At 47.4% G+C, this 23377-nt stretch overlaps 1 protein-coding gene and 1 non-coding gene across 2 annotated transcripts; one reads left to right on the plus strand and one right to left on the minus strand.

The window, feature by feature from the left end:
- The first annotated feature begins 7213 nt into the window (after positions 1 to 7213).
- On the plus strand, positions 7214 to 18511 carry LIN28A (lin-28 homolog A). Its single transcript, XM_054721262.1, has 4 exons — positions 7214 to 7244; positions 7688 to 7872; positions 16769 to 16953; positions 18295 to 18511. The coding sequence occupies exons 1-4, from the start codon at positions 7214 to 7216 to the stop codon at positions 18509 to 18511; spliced, it is 618 nt and encodes a 205-aa protein (XP_054577237.1).
- LOC129150420 (small nucleolar RNA SNORA17) lies at positions 15169 to 15231 on the minus strand. The gene has a single exon (XR_008557162.1). It is a non-coding gene; the product is annotated as a small nucleolar RNA SNORA17 (small nucleolar RNA).
- Positions 18512 to 23377: the final 4866 nt, after the last annotated feature.

Below are 23377 nucleotides of genomic sequence, written 5' to 3' on the forward strand. Positions count from 1 at the left end.
AGGCAACACACACAAAGCACTTAGCGCATGCCTGGTTCGTAACGGACTCTCAGTAAACAGTGCGCGCCGCGTCAGGGAAGATAGGTTACAGAGCCAGACTGAAACAGCATTTGGGAAATGACAGCATTTGGTTAGACACCCTGCCTCCTGCCTCCATGGTACATGACAATCACTGGACACACACGAATGGACACCAGGTGAGTGACAGCTGGATGAGCTGTGACCCACGGGCCCGAGTAGACTCACAGGGAGGATCACTGAAAAGATCAGCAGCCATGAGGGAAACGATGGTTGGGCATGACAAGTTCCACTGCGAGAGGACACCTGGAGAGTCACAGTCACTGGACAGGGTGCGATCGCAGGCTCATCATTCCCTCCTCTTGCCTGTACCTTGTGGGGGATGTGTCAGAAGGAAAAGATTTAGAGGCTGTCAGGGTGAGGGTCAGAGGTTAGCTGGGGTCAGGAAGTCTATTTCACTGAGGTCACTCTCTTCTCCTTTCAATGTAATGAAGCCATTATTGGTGAAAGCAAGTGCCCAGCATCTTGCTCTGTGAAGCAAGGCCCGCATGGGGAGCATGACTGAAAGAAGGAAGGGGACTCCCCTGGCTCATCCTCCTCCTGCCAATTCAACAGGCCTAAGAAGTGAGAGGCACACAATTCTGCTTGATGTAGGAAGCCCCAGTCCTTAGAGAGGGATGAAGATGACAGCATGGGGCAAAACCTGATTGTTTCTCCGTGTAATTAGTAAAGGGGTCTCTCTTTCCTCTTTCTCTCTCTCCTTTCTCTCTCTCTCTCTCTTTCTCTCTCTCTCTCTCTCTCTGTCTCTATCTTACACACACACACACACACACACACACACACACACACACATACACACACACACATACACACACACATACACACTATGGCTTTAGAATGTCAGAAGTGGAAGAAACATTTGTCTAACAACTAATCCAATTCTGTCATTTTGCCCTTAAAGGGTAGAACCAGGTGCCTTTCTTGAGATCATAGCACAAATAAACAGGCTAAAACTGTATATACTATACATTTTGCTTATTTGTTTGTTGTCTGTTTCTCTTCTCTAGAATGTAAGCTCTGTGAGGGCAGGGATTTCATGTTTTATTCACTGATGTATCCCTAGTGCTTCAAACAGTGCCACCTGAACACATAAGATGCTCAATGAATATTTGCTAGGTGACTGAGTGAATGAACAAATGAGTGAATGGAAACACTGCACACACTGGATTCCCTTCCTGATGAATCATTACCATACTAAAGACTTTCAAAAGTCCTGCAGAGGAAGCCTAGTTAACACACCATTTCCCAAATTATTTCTCTATAGAAACTTTTTAAAAAATGGTGAGATGTATTAATCATCCCATGGAACTAGTATTCTGAGGGACACATTGTGGGCAATAGTTTTCTTAAATACACAACATCATTTATGTTACCAGATGGTCAGGGTTTTAACTTCAAATAACCACCCTGGACCCCACCACAGAGTTCTCAAAACTTTTCATAAATGTGAGCTGGGTGTGGATAATTGCCCCCAAGAGCACCTGCATGTATGTATTTAATTATTTATTTAATCCTCACATTAGGATATTTTTTCCATTGTTTTTTGTTTTTGTTTTTGTTTTGAGGGAGAGAGAGAGAATGGAAGGAAGGGGGAGAGACTGAGAGAGAGAAACATCAATGCAAGAAAGACAGACACATCCACTGGTTGCCTCCCACACAGCCAGGGATCGAGGCTTCAACCAAGGTATATGACCTTGGTCAGAATTGAACCTGAGACAACTTCAGTCTGCAGGCCAGTGCTCTAACCACTGTGCGAAACCAGCTAGGGCCAGCTCTTTGATTTAGAAAGCCAAGGAGTTTTTGAGAAAGTTATCAATAGAAATGGCAGACTAAATCTTTGGCCCAGGGAAGAGGAATCAAAAGCTTTACTAACCATATTGAATACATGGTCTCCCTCTATAGTCTTTTTGTTGGAAGCTGCCCATTGTCTTCACTAGCAGAGAGGTGTGGACAAGGAGCCCAGAACGCTGGTGAACCTTGAGCCCTGGCATAGGTCAGAGCTATGCACTGACTGTTTAGTCAAGACGGTACCTGAAACAATTTCCCGACCAGATAGTTATGTAAATCCTTACTGATAAGATGGTCTGTCTGTTACTGGAATCACCTGCCTAAGGGCTGCAGGTGTATCCCAAACTGAATAAAAGGATGGCAAGGCCTGAGCACAAGTGGATTCCTTCCTCTTGCATTGGGCTCCCGCCTCAGCCCCCAATTTCCAAATTATCATTTCTTGTCTCATCTCTGTCATTTGCGTGCAGCCCTTCTCCAGAGTCTGAACCCTGAACTACGTGGGACGTGGGTCATCACCCTTTTTGCTTACACACATCTTGTTCCTCATTGGTAAAACAGGGACAGTAACAGTCATGATTAACAATATAGTTGAACTGTGGAAACAATGTCAGCACATGTGAGTTCAAATCTGCCTCTGCCATGTATTAACTGAGCTATACTAGGAAAACTACATTGATTCATTAAGCTTCTGATTCCTCTCCTGTAAGGTGAGAATATTAATACCTATTTCTCAGAGTTATTGAGAGCCTTGAATGTGATAAGAAAAGTGCCTGTATTCTTGATAAATAGTTGTTATTGTTATTACTTATCAGAACATAAACTTCACAAAGGTGGAATTTTTGTTTGTATTTTTTTAATTGATTGTTGTTGTTTTTTAAGAGAGAGGAAGGAAAAGGGTTAGAGAGGTAGAAACATTCATGAGAGAAAAACATCATCAATTGGCTGTCTTCCACTCACTCCTTATTGGGGATCAAGCCTGCAGCCTGGGCACGTGCCCTGACTGGGAATTAAACCAGTGATCTGTTGGTTTGTGGGTTGACACTCAACCACTGAACCACACCAGCTGGGCTGTATTTTTTTTTATGTATTCCCGATGTTTAGAACATTGTCTGCCACAGAGAAAGTGCTCAATGAGTTGAATGAGTAATTATTATTACTAAGACCTCTTTAATCTCTTTCTTTTATGGAGATGTAAACCTACACAAGAGGAACGTGGCCAAGTACTTTAAGAGGAGATATTATTTGTGTTGATATTAGACATCTTTGTCTTGTCTAAAAAGTGTCTCCCTTTCTCCCCCGCCCTTTACCTAGATATTACTTAAAAAAAAAAACACACAATACACAAGAACTTGCAATGCGTAACTATATCAGGTCTTGTCTTCCTAAATAGACTGTAACTTCTTGGAAGGCAGAGAGTGTTTCTTCTTTACTTCTTTGGGTGTAAATCTTTGACATTATGCTACTTAACACATATTATTTATCTGATTCCTCCACCAAACTTGTGATATCGTACAATGGCTGGATAACAGTGGATACCTAATAAGTTTTCACTGAGACAGGGACCCAAGAGAGGCAGAAGGTTTGGTCAGGAGTTCTCATCTCCCACATGGAAACAATCCATTGGGCATAAAGAGTCAGTTGTGTTGGGAACCATGTTTTTCTTCCTAAAGAATCCTTTGCCTCTACATATGCAATTTATGAGGTCCTCACCCCCTACTGAGTTTGTATTGTTCAGACTCATGAGAAGCAGCCTAGGAAAATAAGTATTATGACTATTGAAACAATGTTTATTATTTTAATTAAAGCCTATTCAGGAAACAATTCTTGGGTACCTTCTGTGAGCCAGGCACTGTACTAGGTACCAGTAAAGATGTGGGAGATGATGCAGAAAGAAATAACACATGCATGGTCCCAGTCCTCAGGGAACAAATGATCCAGCAGGTCCTAGATCATAGAGACAAGTATGTGCACAACAGCTATAATAATAGTAATTATTTACATTAAGATGTAACTAGCTTAAAAAAAAAAGATGTAACTAGCTTAGCTGGCATGGCTCAGTGGTTGAGCATCAACCAATGAATCAGGGGGTTTGGGGTTCGGTCCCAGGTGTGGGACTTGCAGGAGGCAGCTGATCAATGGTTCCCTCTCATCATTGATGTTTCTATCTCTCTCTTCCTCCCTCTTTAAAATCAATAAAAAATATATATATTTAAAAAGATGTAACTATATGTCAGGCACTATTTTAAATATATATTTTATTGATTTTTTACAGAGAGGAAGGGAGAGGGAGAGAGAGCTAGAAACATCGATGAGAGAGAAACAATCAGCTGCCTCCTGCACACCCCTCACTGGGGATGTGCCTGCAACCAAGGCACATGCCCCTGACTGGAATCAAACCTGGGACCCTTGAGTCTGCAGGCCGATGTTCTATCCACTGAGCCAAACCTGTCAGGGCTGTCAGGCACTATTTTAAAAGCTTTATCTACAAGATCTATCTCTTTAAAAATTGATTTTTAAAGAGAGAGGAAGGGAGAGGGATAGAGATCGGCTGCCTCCTGTGTGCCCCCTACCGGGGGTTGAGCCCAAAACCTGGAATTAACCGGTGACCTCTTGGTTCTTGGATCGATGCTCAACCACTGAACCACACCTGCTGGGCTACACAATCTATCTTCATCCTTATAATAATTCTGAGAGTAAAATATTTTCATTATCCCCATTGGACAGAGGAGGAAATGGAGGCATATAGAAGTTAAAGACGTTACCCCATGTTACAGAGCTGTAAATAGTAAAGCTAATCACTAAACATGGGCAAGATGCCTTCAATGCTTGTGCTCCTATGAAAAGTGCTAATAATTAGGGAAATAACTTGGAAACAGGATTCATTTTCTTATGCTCTAGTTTACTTTGAATCAGAAAATATCACCTCTTTCCTCACCCTCATGGCCATGTTCAGTTATACCCATTTTTCTGGAGGGGAGCTTGAGATACCTGTACTGCCCTCTTAGGATCATGTACTGATGGAAATGCCCTCTTTAGCATTCAGGAGAAACCCTTCATTCGTCTCAAGTCTATCAGGGTCACGGGGGGGGGGGGGATGAGGAGAATCAGGTTTTCTGGGAAGAACTTGGAGGTGAAGACTCAAGAAGGCATTCTCAAAGCTGGGAGCCAGCAGAGCGAGGCTTAATTCAGCACCGTGGACAGAGCTCCCGGAGTCCTCAGGACCCTGGACAGAGAAACTGGTGGTGACTGCCGGGAGAACGAATCTCACGTGAGAGCGGATCAAGGGAAACCAGAACCCTACAACTCCCTACTCGCAGAGTCTCTTTTCTTCAGCCACTCTTCAGCTAACCGAACTCAATCACTCCTGAATATTAGGAACAGAGGTACAGAGAGTGAACATATTTTTTAAGGGCGCTAGTAACCGGAGGAGATAAGACTGTTAGGTGGGGAGGAGTAGGAAAATTAAAAAAAAAAAAAAAGCCTTAGGCTGATGTTCTCAGAAAACTCTAGCAAGATCTAAATTAGGGTTCTCAGCTGAGAGCGAGGGGTTGCTGTGATATTTGTTAATGGTATGTATTTTTTAGGCTGAATAACCAAGGGCCACCGTTGTCCTTTTTATCACCCAAAGTCCTTCCCCCATCTCTTTCACTCAAGTTTTAGTCTCTTGGGCAGCACCCCATGTAGGAAAGAGAAATAATCTGTCCGCAGTCCCTTGCTCTCCTCGCCACCTACCCCTTCCCTACCACCACTCATCTCCTTTCTCTTCCCCAAATGCCTACGCGCGCGCGAGCACAAGGGCGCAGGGTGAAAAGCAGTTGAGTTTTTGCACACTTAGTGGAGAAAATTGAATTCAGAGCAAGCGGAAGCCCCCGAAAGCAGGCTCTGTCCCTTTAAATGGGTTGCAGCAGTGGGGGAGGGGAACTGGCCGGAGCTGGCATTGTCCAGTTTGAACTGAGCACCGGAAGTGAAGGGGCAGGGCCAGGGCCGTGCACTGAGCCCCGGGCCATTGTCCATCTCCGACCAGGGCACTAGCCACCCCCCTGGCCAACCCTCTTTATCTCCTACGAGGGGAGGCTGCGTCTTAAGACAAGGAGAGCCCCCACTCTGGTTTTCCCACCAACCCCACTGTGGGGAGGCAGCACGCTTTAGGACGGGGCTGAAACGCGGATGGTCTGGGAGCTAAGAGTGTCCGGAGGCTGGAGGAAATGCCTGGACCCACGTACCCACCTAGTTCCTCTCCCGGCAACTGTTAGGGAGAGGATGGGGATGGGGGTAGCATGAGGGCCGCTGGTGGAGAGAGGAACACACTTCAAGCCTCTTTGGGTTCCTCCTGCTCTGTCAGAAAGCTCCACGTGGGGTCCACTTTACAGATTTGGAAGGAAAGAAGGGAGGATTCTTTACACAGAGTCAGTTAGGAGCGCTCTGAGACACTCAGAAAAACTCAGTCGGTAACTCAGGGAAGCTCAGAGACAACAGACTTTGAGAGGCAGCGCCTTGGTCTGGACTGGAGATCAGTCCTTCGGGGTCTGCAGCCTCCCCCCCGCCGCTTCCCCATCCCAGGCTTCCCAGTATCGTGAACTCCAGGTCTATCCAAGCACACGGGGGTGGGGGGTGAGAGCGGGTCAGCGCCGAGCAGCCGGGTCAGCTCCGAGGCCCGAAGGGGAAGGGAGGGGGAGGGGCGCTGGAGGGCTGGGGGAGGGGGAGGGCTCATCCATTTCTCCCTTGACAGGTGGTTTGTGTCTCTGATTGGCCAGCGCTGCCAGGCTCACACCTCCCTCCCCCAACTCTCTGGAATGTATAATTATCTGCGCGGGGGGTGGGGGTGGTGTGTGAGTGTGTGTGGGAGCAGTCACATGGTTTTAAAACTACCCCCCCCACACACACACACACACACACACACAGTACCCTCACCTGTATGCTGCTTTGGGGACCCCCACCCCCAATGAGTCCTTAAAGTGAAGAATTTCAAATTCCGGGTACTCCGTACTTCTAGGGCTGACGGCCCCTATTTCCAGATGTGTGTGGGGAGGGGGTGTCAAACCTCCAGGTTCTGAGAAGGGACACCCCAGAGGTGTCAGGGGACGCAGAGTGGGGGAGGGCGGGAGCTGGAGTCGGAGGGAGAGGGAGGGGAAAGACGAGGGAGGAGAGGGGAGGGGGCTGCCCGCGGGGGGTTGGGTCATTGTCTTTTAGAATTTGGGAGCCTTTGAAAAGCCGTGGGCCCTCCCACCGCTATTGTGCTGGGGAAGATGTAGCAGCCTCTTCTCAGAGCCACCCCTTTGCCTCCGGACTTCTCTGGGGCCAGCAGCCGCCCGACCTGGGGCCCGGGCCGCGGGCCTAGCCGACTACCATGGGCTCCGTGTCAAACCAGCAGTTTGCAGGTTCGAGCTTGGTACTTACTGGGGACACCCTAGGCCGCAGGGGCGCCCAGCAACCCCTGAAAAGGGAGGTGGGAAAGTGTCCTCCGGGCTGGCCGAGGGACCCCCAAGTCTGTGTGGCCTCCTGCTTCAGGGGGCCGTGCCTGGAGCAAAGAACGCTGGTGTCCCCGTGGCGTGCGCACACGGGCTGCGGGGGCCGAGGGGGGGAAGAGGAGGGGCCTGTCCGGCGGTCTGTCCCGGGCAACGTGTTGTGGGAAAAGGAGCAAAACTTTCGGGGCACCTCTGGCCGGTGTGGAAGCTTGGGGAGCGCGGGAGGCAGCCGGGACAGGTAGCTGCAGCCTCCTGGGTGTGCGCCCACGGGCTGGACAGCCGGGTGTCCCAGCCGGAACTCTGAGGGGGTCCTCCGACTCCGTGGCCCCCCAGCTGAGCGCCCTCCCCGTTTCCAGGTGGCTGCGCCAAGGCGCCAGAGGAGGCGCGGGAGGACGCGGCCCGGGCGGCGGAGGAGCCGCAGCTGCTGCACGGAGCCGGCATCTGTAAGTGGTTCAACGTGCGCATGGGGTTCGGCTTCCTGTCCATGACCGCCCGCGCGGGGGTCGCGCTCGACCCGCCCGTGGATGTCTTTGTGCACCAGGTGAGGCCGATTCCGGTAACTTCAGCGGGAAGGGGATATTGGCGCGCATATTCAAGGGTGGGCGGCCACGCTGGGCCATTGGGTTGAGGGAGATCCAGGGCCCTCATTGTGCGTCCCCATCTGTGCGGTGGTGCCCCCGACCTGAGTCCTGGTAACTCCTACAGGACGAGAGTGAGGGGCAGAGCCCATTATCAGCACCTCCCACCCCCTTCCGGGAACCCTTCTGGCTTACCACGTGTTTGTTACCTCTTCCCCCTGGGAAGGAGGCAGGGGCAGGGAGGTGACCCCATGTGGCAGAAACTAAGGTTGTATTGTGCTTGCCGGTGGGGGGAGGGCGAGCAGGCCGGCCAAGGAAGCACATGCCCGGCCATAGCGGGGCCCTCAGCGCCAGCGCGTTTCACTAACTTGTGAGTGGAGCTCCCCCGCGGAGAGGGAGGGAAACCTCTCTGGCACCCAAGGAGGGTAAAGCTACCAGAAGTCACTCCGATCTCCTGAAACTCAATCCCTGCGGCCTCGGTGGATTTGTCGGATCCTTAAAAGGGTCTGTTTGGGGGCTTGAAAGCTCCTCCAGGCGACCAGTCTCAGGCATACAGCTTGCCAGCTGGGCTTTTTGCTGCCCAGTTCCTACCAGAAAGGAAAGCTAAGGAGCCCAGGCCTTAAGATTCCTGGGCCAGGCTGGGAGGGAGTTAGGTCTCAACCCCAAGTTCTCAGTTAAAGCAAAGCAGCACGGTGGGGGTGAAATTCAGGGTCGCAGGGCATGGGGTCGAGGGAGGCTAGCCTCTGGACCTATTCTCAACTTGTCATTTATGGCCCCAGACAGCCATTCATGCTGTCCGAACATTTCCAGCCTCAAACAGGGAGCCAGGGACTTCAGGATTCCTCCTTCCTGGCCTCCCTCTCACCTCTTCCTAAATGTCTCAGAAGCCTCCGGTTGGCCCTGGGACACCAGCTACTCATAACATGGAAAGGAAGTTGCTGCCTGTGTCCCTTGCACTTTTGGAGGTTTGGGGTTGGGCCTGAGAAAAAGAAATGGCTAATCCCAGACCAAGTAGGTTGGCACCGAGGCTGGGCAGGGAGGGGTTACTTCAGGAAGGTTGGCTTTAGGAGCCATGGGGGAGGGGAAAGGAGGATGTGGGGATTAAGAGTTGGAGCCTGAGGGATGGTATTCTGGAGGGGGAGGGGTAGAGAAGGGAGATACTGGGTGGACTGGTTGGAAGTCCTCATGGAGGATGTAGCGTGAGGGGAACAAGGGGGATAGAGGATGCAAGGAGATGGGGACCTGCCAGTTAATGCTGGTGACTTGGGGTCACTGGACTGCTTGAACATCTGCCAGGAGCGTCTGCAACAGGACGCTTACCTACCCCCTTATAGCACGTTCTTACCCACCCCCCCACCAGACAACTAGTTCTAGCTAGTGACATTGCCACCTTTCCTGTCCATTTACATATGTGTTTGATAACCACAGGAAGTAATTGTGGGAGAAAGAAGGGAATTGGCCTCTTTAGATCTATTAAATCACTTTATTACAGGAACCAGCTTTGAATGGCCCTCCTCAGCAGGGTGCCAGCCCCCCCACTGCCATTTATACAATCACAAAGAGATTATAATCCCTCCTGGTCTGAAGATGGACTAGACAGCTTCCCCAATTTTGGGAGTCTTGGAGTAAGAGTCAGAACCAACATTTTCCTGCTTTCATGCCTAAGGCTGCTAAATAGGGAGGGGTTTAGGGGAATGTAACCCCATCAAGAAACTTTCCTCTACCCTCAAGGTTCATTTGGCTGGTCTAATCCAGTAGACGTTAGACAGATTAGTAAAACAGAATAACTGAATTTAATATATATGTATGGGAACCCCGCATATAGGAGAGTCAGAGACCCCACATTCACAAGAGGTTTAAAAATATAAAGGGAACATGGGTGTGTAAGACATTCTGAGCTAGGGATGAGGTAAGGTGCCCTGGGGGCTTCAAAGGATTCTTGCAGTACAATAAAAGCAGATGTTTAGTAAATAGAAGTTGGTCCTGCTCTGTAGATAGGTCAATGAGGTCATCTCTGATAAACTCTTACTATGGGCCAGGGCCCTAATTCAAGCTCTTATAGGCAGGGGCAGAAGTCTCTCTTGAGCCTATAGCTTAGTCTTGAAAACAATCCACGTCCCACAGAGGCACATCTTGGTGTGACTAGTTCTGAACTCCCACAGTGATAATCAAAGCCCGGGGAAGATTTTCCTGAGCAAATGGATCTATGCCTCAAGGCACTTAACCCTAGGATGAAAGCAACTGGAAATATTAGATGGCATCGAGGAAAGCAGGAACCTTCAGGTTTAGGGAGTGGAGCCCACACCATCCGTTTCAGAAGAGTTATTCAGGAGATGACCTGGACTTCAGAGTTTTGGAAGGACATTCCACAGTTGAATAAGTTATCTGGAGGGAGTTGAGCTGGGATAAGGAATCAAGAATTTATGACCAACAGTCATGGGACAGTGACTGAGCCTTACTTGATGGGTCTTGATAGCACACTGCGTGGGCTCGAATGAATCCTGAAACCCTATCATAGCAGTAAGTTAGACTAGTGCTTTCAGTCCCTGCACTTGAGAAATTGGAATTATTTCTGTGGAAATCTCTTATAGAGGAATGAAGTAGTTGTAGGATGATCCCTAAATATTGCCATGGGGGAGGAAAGTGTTCCCAAAGTGGAGGAAGGGTAAGACATTTCTCTTTAAGAAGAAAACCACCCCTTCTTTGGCTGCTGGTGGTGGGCGCCCTGGAGTTGGGGTGCAGGTGGTGAGAAGGATATGATTGTTCTAAGGAAACATCTGCCGGGGAAGTGGTCTGGGAGCCCCTTAAGGAGAGAGGAAGGGGGGAAAGCAATTTAACATTTTCTTCTCCCTTTCCCGTGGGCCTATAGTACCTGATCGCTGCTGTTCTTATGCTCCCTCTCACTTTGTGGCCCCCAGGCGTGAATGAGTGAGAAACAAAATCCAGCCTTAGCCTTTAAAAAAAGAAAGCAGCGATTTCTCATCAGCCCCAGGTATTTGGATCTGGAGCTCTGCCTCCTGCACATGCCCCTACTGGGGATTGAACCCACCACCTTTTGGTGTATGGGATGATGCTCCAGCCAACTGAGCCACACAGGCCAGGGCCCAAATATTTAAGAAATAGCTTTCTGGCTAAAGGGCTGTATTAGAAGACTTGAAGGCAAAAGAAGAGCCCTAATTTGACCTAGGGACTGAGTTTGGGTTGGGAGGAGGGTAGTATGTGTATAAAGAGATCTTTCACCTGGTTTATAACATTTCTGGTGCCTCTGATTACTCACCTCATATCTAGGTTAGTGATGTACATGTCTTATCCCCTCGCCTTACCTGTAAGCTCTTCAAAGAGAGGGACCCGCCAGCTGTCTGCTTAGTTTTCTAGTTCACAGTTGGTAGGCTGAAGGAATGAATGCCAAGAAGCATGGGACTCCTGAGGAATCTGATACACAAACAGTTTGGGGTCCTGGTCAGCAGAAGTTTTCCTCCAGAGCAGAAGACTGGAAATGCGGAGGGGATGTTAACTGTTGGCTGCTCTCTGGATGGGTTTGGTGGTCATTCATTAGTTATTTCATTTCCATCTTCATTGGGTTAAAACAGATTTTTTACTTTCAAGGAAGTTGGTAGAGAAGTACCTGGGTTAGTTTGAGCATTATGGGTTTTCTTGGGTCCTTTTCTCTCTGAGGAGGCATGCTTACTACACACTGTCCCCAGTAAAGGCTGAACCACCATCCTGAGCAAAGCTTCCACTGTGACAAATTTAGAACTTTTATTTGGTGACGTTACTACTTGCCCTGTATGTCATTTTCAGTGACTTTCCCCAGGGCAGATAGATTCTGGAACATTCTTAATCAAAGTATAATGCCATCCTTCTGGGTTAAATTTGAGGGTGGGGTGGAGGGAAAACCTCTACCCCTCCTTCCTGCGGGCATGAATAGTAATTGCTTAATTACTATGTGTTAAGTCTTGGGAGGTCAAAGAAGGTGGTGGAGGAGGAAGAGGAAACTTGAAAGAATAGTACATAATTAATACAGGCTAATTTTAAATTATCTCAGCTTGGAGTTAATTTAATTTAGATAGGAATCCGAAATCCAAGTTAATGGCTTTGTAAATGGCACAGGAGCAGGGTTACTGGCTTAAAACTCCCAAGCTTCTCTCTTCTGTGCTCTGAGTGGGAGGGTGGGGGCAGGGTGAGGAGTAAGCACCCCCCTAATTGGGACTCACCCTGGACGGGTCCTCATCTGAGTTCAGTCCCCTTGACACTCCCATTTTCCTGAGGACAGAGAGATGTGCACCCAAAGTCACTGGGAAGAGAAATCTAGGCGAACACTTCTGTTCACAGGCAGCTCCTTCCTGCCGCTGGTCTCCCTCTGGCTGCCTTTCTACCAATGGGCTGGTGAGCAGCACCACCTGGTGGAGAACTCCAGGCAGGAGCTGTAGTCCTGGCTGCTGTGTCTGAGCAGAAGTGATTGTGTGGGGTTTCTGGACAGATCGTTCCCCATCCTCCCTAGCAAATAAGCTCTCATAAACTGGAGAACCAGTTGGCTTGTTCTAGCCCCACCAAACCCTCTTCCAGAAATGAAGCTCAGCTCCAACTCTGAGAACACCACAGGACTGAGTCATTACAATTAATTTCACCTGCTTTTTACTTTTTTAATATGTTTTTAAAAAATATATTCTTATTATTGATTTCAGAGAGGAAGGGAGAAGGGTAGAAACATCAATGATGAGAGAGAACCATGGATCAACTGCCTCCTGCATGCCCCCCACTGGGGATTGAACCCAAAACACTGACCAGGCATCATCATAGGTCGATGCTCAGCCACTGAGCCATGCTGCTTTTTACTTTTTAAACGTGGCTATTAGAAAGTTTTAACGTGTCTATGTCACTTGCATTACAGTGCATAGCGCTAGTTCTAGAGTCAGGCTAGTTGCAATCAGTCCAGCTGTGCCCCTCACTAGGATTTGGGCAAGGTGCTTAACCCCTCTGCCTTCATGATGTCAGCTGTTCAACCGGGGTCATAATAAGGCCTACCTCACAGGCTTGGCGTGATTCTCTCTCATCATTGATGTTTCTATCTCTCTCACCCTCTCCCTCTCTGAAACCAATAAAATATTTTTTAATTTAAAAAATTAATAAAAATAAGAAAGGAGTGGTGTGACAAAAAGAGGGCTATGTGAGAGCTGGCAGGGACCTCGTTAAACAAATTGGGAAAGGAAGATTGGAGACCTGCCTCCCCCATCGCTTTTAAAATAATTTATCTGAATAAGTAACCCTAATTCTGGATTTGACTGAAGGCACTGAATGGGGGGTGGGGGAGGAGAGGGAAGAGAAGGGATCCTGTTTTATTTCCATCCCTGGAAGTGTGGGGTGGCAGGTCAGAGAGAGGGAAAGATGGCGGCTGGTGGTGACTTTGGCAGACCCAGCAAGCTTGCCTAGGGAAGGTAGGTATCTCTACATCCATTTCTCACAGTGACCATAACCCCAACATGAAGAGGAAGGAAGGAACGGTGAATGTGGTGGGTGGGGGTCGGGGGGTGGGGGGGGGTGATGTGTGGAATCTGCAGCCTCTGGAACTCCAGGAATCTGACCATCAGAACCAACCAGTGTCGACTCTTTGTTTCCTGGGGCTGGGCTCTACTGGGGCAGCTCCAGCCTTGCCCCTCCCCCCAAGCCTTTTCTGTTTTTGGAGGGGTTGGGGAGAGAGGCGGGCCCTGCTTTGTGTGTGGTTGGGGGCGGGGAGGGGGTGGTAGCAAGAATTTCTGGCTCCTTTCTGGTGCAGTCCTTGTGAGGCTGGCTCAGTGGGGCTGCATGCTGATTACCTATCTGATAAGAGAGGAATTCAAAGTATGTGTTTTAGGAAGGGGCAGAGGGGGCAGGGAGCCACCTCTGGAGACCTCCAGTCCCAGACCGGTTATGGTGAGGTGCCTGCAGGGCTTTTTTGTTGTTGCTGTTGTTTTTAACTATTTGAAAGTCTTAAATAGACCCCAGATCCTCCAGTGATGGAGTGGGTGACCTGAGCGGACCAGTCAACCTCATATTGTCCCCATTCATGTTATCTCCTTAAGCCTATGAGGCACAGATAAGGAGAGTTTGTCCTCTGTGAACTGAGCTCAGAGGAGATAGTTTTCTGGATTTCTACTGCTAGTTAGTGATAAAAACCCAGTTAAAGTTCCCAGCCTCTTGACACTTGGATTCCCACTGTTACCCTACCCTGATCCAGTTTGAAGAGGTTGATAATAATTGCTACTCCGTGGAGATTTATGTGTTAATTCATTCTCATGCATAGAACCTCACAGCACTACCATAAAATTAGTATTTACTTCTATTTTGTACGCTAGAAAGGAGGAAACAGGGCCTCAGACTTGTTCTTAATCACTTATCTGCTGACTCACAGCCAGGCCTGGGGGTGTATCAGCCTAGGAGAAGCTGGTATTGCTGGGCCAAGAATGCTCTTGGTTCAACTCCTCCAGTATCTCCTCATTCACTCGGGCTTGTCCCAGCTCAATAAAAGGCAAGTCAAGTCTAACTCCAAATTCAGGGCAGTCACTGTGCAACGGTAGAGCCTTTTGGTAGATGCTGAGGATCTGAGGCAGAGGTGAATGGTTGGCCACGGTCACTCTGCCAGATATTGGTAGAAGCAGCATTTCATGAACCAGGATGTGTCTGGGACCTGAGCCTGTGCTCTTAATTTACTTCTAAATTACTTCGATGGAAATTTCGTCTTAAGCAATACCATGTAGATTAAAACAAAAATGTAAGTAACTGATGAACTGGGGATCCCATCTGGCTAAAGAGCATGTTTCACCTGATGCCCAGTTTGACACAGTCTGCCCCCACCACCAACAGCATAAAACACTACTCGTGCTAATCACGTTCCCTCCAGCCGCAGGACAAGGGCCACAGTGATCCCTTTTGCTTCTCTGAACCTTGGTTCCTATGATGATTACACCTTGCTGACATTTGTCAATGCAAATGGAAGAAGCTGGAATGAAGTCTATTCTAGGTAGGGTCTGGGAGGGACTGTCACCTCCAGTGAGGTGTTGTTGTTAAGCAGTAAGTGGCCAGGTGGAATGGGCTGTGAGCTTCACATCAGGAGCCCTAGGTTCTTCTCACACCGGGCTTTGCCACTCAACTAGCTGTGCGAATAACTCCCACTTTTTTCTTTCTTTTTTTGAAGGCTGCTAGGTTCTTTGCAAGTGTCAATATTTTTAAATTTTGGTACAAAAATGCAGTTTTTGTTGTTGTTGGTTGTTGTTTTTTTCAGCGTCAGGCTATCAACCATCCAGACATCCACGGCCAGGACGCTGGGCGTAGGCAAGCCGCTCTGCCACAAAAATGCAGTGTTTTAAGGGGATTGCTCCATACGCTATTCTAAATCGTTTTTCCTTTAAAAATAGTTGGTCATTTTTCCAAGTCAAATAATTAAAATCTACTCCTTTTTCATTAATCCAAAAATGTGTGAGGCATTATTATTTCTCCCCACCCTGAGTAATTTCTAGGGAGTTTCTTTCAAAAACCTTTTTCTTTCTTTTAAACAGAGCAACAAATTTGGCTGCTTTTTAAGTGCTTGTGTGAGGCATTATTTATGTGCAAAATGCAGCAGTGAACAAAACAGGGACTTGACATTCTTTTAAATGGCTGCATGGTTGTTGTTGTGTGTGTGTGTTTTTTTAACTTTTTGTTTTGTTAATCCTCACCTTAGGATAATTTTTCTTTCTTTTTTTTTTAAAAAAATATATTTTATTGATTTTTTTACAGAAAGGAAGGGAGAGGGATAGAGAGCTAGAAACATCAATGAGAGAGAAACATCGACCAGCTGCCTCCTGCACACTTCCTACTGGGGATGTGCCCGCAACCAATGTACATGCCCTTGACCGGAATCGAACCTGGGACCCTTCAGTCCCCAGGCCAACGCTCTATCCACTGAGCCAAACCGGTTTCGGCCTGAGGATAATTTTTCCATTGATTTTTTTTTTTTTTTTTTTAGTGAGAGGCAGCCAAAAGGGGGGGGGAAGGGAGAAGGAAGGAAGGAGGGAGGGAGGGAAAGGGAAAGGGAAAGGAAAGGAGAAACATTTGGTTGCCTCCCACATATGCTCCCCCTCCTACACCAGGGCTGTGGATCAAACCTGTAGCCCAGGTGCTCGCCCTTGACCTTTGACCTGGAATCAAGCCCACCACTCTTCAGTACTGACATTCTAACCACTGAGCCCACTGGTCAGGGTGTTGTGTTTTTCAAACCAATTAGATTGTCGTGCTGTCTTTCAAATTACCTAGTTATATTCTGTTCTGTGATACTTTTTTCTTTCTGATTTATAGTAGCTTTTTGTAGTTTTATCAGTCTAATTATCTGTCTTGGTTTTATAGTTTTGGTCCTTTTTTTAGCATTTAGATATTTAAGTTCTGGAACGTATTTTGCATGTATATGATACAAGGTGCAGAATTCTGGCTTCATTTCCAAATAGAGAGCTAATGTTCTCAACAGTATTATTGAATTGTTTTTCTCATCTATTGATTTCCCCACATATGCTTGGTTCTCCTAGTGGTCTTTCCCTTATAATCTTCTGACCCATCTGTTTGGGTCATACTGTCTTTTTCTTTCAGCTTTTAGTTATTTGATATAATTTCGAACTTGGAAAGAGGTTGCAAGAACACTAAAAATTTCCATATAAGCTTTATTTTATGATTTTTATATTTGTTGATTTCTTAAATGCTATGTTTAAATTTTTCCCTTCTATTTTACTTAGAAGTTTAAATGAGAATAGCTGTATAAAATGTAATGCATCTGTTTCTTTAACAATTGTTCTTCGTTAATGTAATGTAGATTTCTTATTCAACATTAAAGTCTACCGTGTTCCCCTTCCCCAGAGTAAACTGCACATGGAGGGCTTCCGGAGCCTGAAGGAGGGTGAGGCGGTGGAGTTCACCTTTAAGAAGTCCGCCAAGGGCCTGGAATCTATCCGAGTCACTGGCCCTGGTGGGGTATTCTGTATTGGGAGTGAGAGGCGGCCAAAAGGGAAGAACATGCAGAAGCGCAGATCAAAGGGAGACAGGTATGGATTGGAAGGTGGCTTGTGTGGACATGCTGAGGGTGGGGAGAGCTCTCTGGGTCTTGTCTCATTACTAGGACCAGGTTGCCATTGACCCACGAACCAGGAGGTCCGGGTTCGGCCCAGTCAAGGGCACATGTCTGAGTTTTGAGCTCAATCCCCAGTAGGGGGCGTGCAGGAGACAGCTGATCCATGATTCTCTTTTATCACGGGTGTTTCTATGTGTCTCTCCCTTTCCCTTCCTTTCTGAAATCAATAAAAATATACTTTAAAAAATAAAATAAAACGAAGCCTATGGTCCCTGGCAACGTCTGGATGGTTGGGGTACCTGCTATGGATGTGGAAGACGAGAAGAGGGCAGTATGTGAGGAGGGCATTTGAGAAGTAATTTTGCTCTGTGAGCTCTAGACTCAATTACTAAAGGGGAATAGTGATATTAACCTCACATGATTGTTTTAGAACTAAAGAAGAAGAATATGAAATAGTAAGTTGGGACAAGACGGTGTGTCTGTACTTGTTGCTTCTTCACCGGGTCTCCGTATGACTGGTCTCATTCATCTTAGCTTTATGCTCGAACAGATCTTATAATCTGACTCCTTAGTTTTTTTAAGTGTATGTTAGAGTCTTACCTATCCCCCAAATTGCAGTGCTCAGTTGGGGTCTGTGGTTTCTATTCTTGGTATTTCAGTATTTTCAAGATGACATGAATCTGAAGATCATCCAGACAATTGCAGGTTTGGAAAGGATTTCAAGCTATCTAGTCAGCCCTAGCTGGTTTGGCTCAGTGGGTAGAGCGTTGGCCTGCAGGCTCCTCCCCGGCCCAGGCCCTGGTCTGGGCGCATGCAAGAAGCAATCAAATCGATGTGTTTCTCTTACATCAATATTTCTCTCTGTCCCTCTCTTTTCCACTCTCTGTAAAAATCAATTGGAAAATATCCTTGTTGAGGATTTTTTAAAAAAAGCATCTAGTCAGATTTCTCCTTTTATTTTTTTTAATATATTTTATTGATTTTTTTACAGAGAGGAAGAGAGAGGATAGAGAGTTAGAAACATCGATGAGAGAGAAACATCGATCAGCTGCCTCTTGCACACCCCCTACTGGGGATGTGCCCGCAACCAAGGTACATGCCCTTGACCGGAATCGAACCTGGGACCCTTGAGTCCGCAGGCTGACGCTATCCACTGAGCCAATCCACTGAGCCAAACCGGTTTCGGCAGATTTCTCCTTTGATAAGTGGAGAAATTGGTCTCCAGGAAGGGAAGAACCCAAGTGTCCTCACTCAGAGAAAGGCTTCTGATCTCTTCTCACTCCTTTCTCAACTTTACCATCCTGCTTTTTGCCAGGTGCTACAACTGTGGAGGTCTAGACCATCATGCCAAGGAATGCAAGCTCCCGCCCCAGCCCAAGAAGTGCCACTTCTGCCAGAGCATCAGCCATATGGTGGCCTCCTGTCCACTGAAGGCCCAGCAGGCCCCCAGCTCACAGGGAAAGCCAGCCTACTTTCGGGATGAAGAAGAAGAGATCCATAGCCCTGCCCTGCTCCCAGATGCCCAGAATTGAGCCCCAGTGGGTGCCGGGGGCTATGCTTTTGTGATCAGGAAGTTTCAAGGAGCAGGCATCAATCGGCAGATCGGAGAAAGTGGGGACAGGGTGGGTAGGGGGCAGCAGGCACTGCCATGTATCTCTGGCCGGGTTCCACAGCATCACCCCCTCTTCCCTCTTGGCAGGGGGGGAGGGGTGAGGCAAAGGAACTCCCAACTACACTCAATCCAAATGCATGTGAGGGCTTTGGGGGAACTCCCTCCCTACATGCTTTATTTGAGTCTCCACCCCCAGAATCTCCAGCTTTTGAAAGTGGCCTGGATATAGGGAAGTTGTTTTCCTTTTAAAGAAGGATATGTAATAATAATATTTCCCCTGCCAAAGTGAAAAGATGAACATGAGGCCAGAACCCAGACCACAAACAACTGCATTCTGTGGGAGGGAATCTCTCAGGGGTACGGCAGGGTTTTTTCTACATCTTGTCTCCTCGTAACCCACTCTTGGGATAGGGTGCTGAGAATTGTCCCTAGCAATGGGTTGTGACGATAGGCAAAAGGGATGGTTGGGGGACAGCTGCAGACCTGCTGCTCCTAAGCTCACTCCCACCCCATTTCTGGACCAATACAATTTTATTTATTTGGTCCCTTGGATAACTGCACCTTGGGTCCCACTTTCTCCAGGATGCAGCTGCACTAGCTGTGTGCGAATGACGTATCTTGTGCATTTAGACTTTTTTTTTTTTTCTTTTTCGTAATATAAATATTCTGGGTTTGTATTTTTGTGTATTTTAATCTACAGCCCTCATTCCTGCACTGTGTTCTCAGGTACATGAGCAATCTCAGGGATAAGTGGGCAGGAGCTCCGGGTCTGCACAGCAGGAATACTTTGCTTTATCATCAGGGAGAACACCTATTTGGAGTGTATAGTCTATTGAACTACCTCATTTTTGCCAATTAGAGCTGGCTTTTCTGCCATAGTATCCTCTTGAAACCCCTCTACCTTCAATGTTTTGTGGAAGACTAGAATTTAATGGGGTAGCCTCATTACTTGATCTCCTACTAGAAGACTGGAAATTGGTCTGAACAGGAATCAGTGGTTGATGCAAAGGTTAGGAGAGGCTGGGCTAGGTGAAAGGCACAGAGGGGGAAGCCAAGATTAGATGCAGGATGTCTATATATGCGTAACCAAGGATTCCTGTCCCATACCTGTAATCCCAGGGGTTTGGGACTCACATTACATACCAGATCCATCCCTAACTGGATTGGGCTAGGCCTACCAGGCACAACAAGGTGTACGTGTGTGTTGATAGAGCTTTTAAGAACACTGCCTCTCTACCCATCTTGAGCTGCCCAGGGGTGGATATAGGAAGCAATGACTACATTCCTTAACCTTTAAAAACTCTTTGCTTTTTTTCTCTTTGGCTTCCAGAGACACCATAAGCAATGGCTTCTTTGTGGTGCTCAGAGCCAGTGTCCTTCCCTGCTGCAGCAATGATTAGTGTCTTAGTAGCTACAGGAGAAAATCGGGTTTCGTTAACATGCTGTGAGATCACTGAAATCCTACCTCACTGTGTTGAAACGGGGCAAATGCAATAGAATGCATTGGGTGATGTGTGTCTGATCCTGGGTTCTTGTCCCCCCAATTGCTGCCCCCTCTAGTTATTGTGTTTGTCTGGGCTTTGTAGGACTTCACAGTAGCTGATTTGGTGATTGCTAGGTGGCCTAGTCTGTGTAAATGTGTTGGTCTTTCTCCATGTTCTTTTGGGGTTTTATTGTTTACAACCTTCTTTTTTGTACTGAGAAAAATAGCCAAAGCCTCTTTGACAAAAGGTTCTGCACCAGGCAAAAAGGATCTGACACATAACCTTGGGAACACCTCTTCTTGAAGTGGGGATCTTGAACCATCCTTTCTTTTGCTTTCTCTTCCCCCATTTCCTATTTTGGACCAGATCTTCTGTCCTTAAAATTTGACTCTGACCCTCTTCTATCCGCACCCCAAAAAAGCCCATTTTCCCACGTGCATACACATTTAATGTGTGGGGTGTCACCCCATCTCTTAAATGATTTGTGCAAAAATCCTGAAGAAGTTAAGAATGCTCCATCCCTTCTTCCCAATATCCTGAGTGAAGACCATTCCTTGATATGTGAGTCATGCCTAACATTCCGATTGCTATGTTTTAATTTTTAATCCTACGGTAGAGAGCAGCAATGACGGGGCCTTTCATTTTGAAAATGGTGTTAGGAAACCAAGAAAGGGGAGATGAATGTATATCCAAGTCGCTCAGGAACTTTTATGCTGGTGCAAAAAAACTTATGTCAAAGTAGCCACAAGATTGTTTAATAGGAGACGGACGAATGTAACTCCCATGTTTACTGCTAGAAACCAAAGCTTTGTGTGAAATCTTGAATTTATGGGGTGGGAGGGAGGGAGGGTAGGAAAGCATGTACCTGTCTGTTCTTTCCCTGATTCCTTCTCATTTCTAAACTGCAGGGGACTGAGCCCCCTTGGGCTTTGGTGACCTCCATCACTGGGGATTGTTTATTTGATGGTTTGATTTTGCTGTGCCGGGTACTTCCACTTGCTATCATTTTGTAAAACACATGCTGACTTTTCCCCTTCCCCTCTTTTCCCTGGGAAAATAAAATGAATGAATAAAGACTTATTCCTACTGAAACTGTCATCTCCTTGTTAAGATATTTAAGGTGCTTTTCTCCTCCCATAATTCTCACCTCCTTGGATTGGGACTCAGAAGTCATAGAAGAACCATTAAGTTTTCGTTCAGTCATTTTGATTTGATAGGAATGAATCTTGAAAGTTCAGTCCTCTTAGCACCTCATTACAGTGGATTTTTGTTTCTCGGTCGGCCTCTTGTCCTTCCCTTGGAAGTGGCCACATTCAAGAGGGGATTAGGAGCATGGCATGCATAAGAATGGGTTTGTCTATGCCACTGGCTGGGATGAAAGGATGGGGCCATGCCTTGGGGCATGAGACCCTAATAATACCTTGTCCCTTGCTCTTCAAATCCCTTTACAAATCTTAATTAATTAACCCCCTGAAGCACCCCAGGGAGGCAAATACTGTGGAACTGGGGAAATGGAGGCCATAAGAAAACACGTTAACATTTTATTTGAGCCCAAGTTTGCTAGCTCGCTAATGAACAATGCCTTTTAAACATCTAGCCTTCCCCTAACGGAAAGAATTTTAAAAGAAATATTTTACTCGAAGGCATACCATCTATTCCTGAAAGTGACAGAAACAGGAGAACAAGGATAAGTTTTATACATCCACTCCAGGGACCTTGTACCAACAGTCTTATTTTTTTGTTAATCCTCACTTGATATTTTTGCCATTGATTTCTAGAGAGTGGAAGGGATGGGGGAGAGAGAAACCTCAATTGGTTGCCTACACACCCACTCCTACGGGGGCTGGGGAACCTGTGACCCTTTGGTCTGTGGGCCGACACTCTAACCACTGAGAAAACCGGTCAGGGCTGTACCAAAAGTCTTAAAGCAGGCTGTTGAAGCCAGCTAGGCTGAAGCAAAGCAGAAAGAATGGAAAATACTATTGCCCTAGCCCAGTGGTCGGCAAACTGCGGCTCTCGAGCCACATGCGGCTCTTTGGCCCCTTGAGTGTGGCTCTTCCACAAAATACCACGGCCTGGGCAAGTCTATTTTGAAGAAGTGGCGTTAGAAGAAGTTTAAGTTTAAAAAATGTGGCTCTCAAAAGACGTTTCAATCGTATTGTTGATATTTGGCTCTGTTGACTAATGAGTTTGCCAACCACTGCCCTAGCCGGTTTGGCTCAGGCTCAATGGATAGGGTGTTGGCCTGCGGGTCCCTGGTTCGATTCAGGTTAAGGGCACAGGGCACGTACCTTGGTTGCAGGCTCCTCCCAGGTTGGACCCTAGTCTGGCCATGCAGGAGGCAAATATCCATGTTTCACTCTTCCCACTTTGGAGAAATATCCTGGGGTGAGAATTAACAACTTAAAATACTACTATTCATGGGTGGGTTACTCATCTGGAGGACCTGGTAAAAGTAACTCATCAGAAAGAGTGGAAGGCACGGTGAACTGGGGATTACTAGTGCCATGTTTCTTGTCTTGATTCCTTGGTGAGAGAAACTACAAGAAGGTTCTTCGAAAATTGTAAAGGTTTCTTTTTGCTGCTTTTTTAATTTTGAGAGAATTGAACTCCCAATTTCTTTGTCAGTTTCCCGGAAAGATCTGGTACAGAGCTAATGCCCTTGATTTTTCTATTAGGGTTAACTGATGGCCTTTCTGTTGTTTAATAGTAGAGCCCTTAAAGCAGAGCTCTTTCTGGCTTCAAAACTGTTTTGCTTTGTGTAGGTCCTGAGAATCTGCATATCCTGAAAACTGAGTGCCCGACATCAGCACAAATGGATTGGTATAAAGTGCGTCTGTGCGATTGCCTAGGGCTGGGAACTTCCCAAACGATGAAATCCACCTAGACCTGTGCAAGGGGCTCTACAGCCCAGTTCTGCGGCCTCCCAACGAGCAGGACGCTGCCTCACACCATTTCTCAGCAGGCCTCAAAGCCACCAGCAGCTGAGAAACCCTGAATTCTTGCCGTGGAGCGGAGCCCCCTTGCGGCCTACCAATGTAGATCTCAGGGCCTCTCCGCTCCCCGCGGGGGCCTCGACTCCGCCTCCCCCAGCGCGCGGCCTGGAGCCCGGCCGCCCACCCCACGCGGTCACGTGAGCGCGCATTCCTCTGGGCTCCGGGGGAGCGCCAACGGCGGCCCCGCACGCTGGGGCTGCTCCGCCCCCGAGCCAGCTGGCGCCCGGCAGGACCACGCCCATTAGGGGGCGTGTCCGGACAGGCGATGACGTCATCTTCCAGCGCCACGTTGTGAGGAAGTGTCTG

The sequence above is a fragment of the Eptesicus fuscus genome, chromosome 9, assembly GCF_027574615.1.
Source record: "Eptesicus fuscus isolate TK198812 chromosome 9, DD_ASM_mEF_20220401, whole genome shotgun sequence".
NCBI classification, from domain to species: domain Eukaryota; kingdom Metazoa; phylum Chordata; class Mammalia; order Chiroptera; family Vespertilionidae; genus Eptesicus; species Eptesicus fuscus.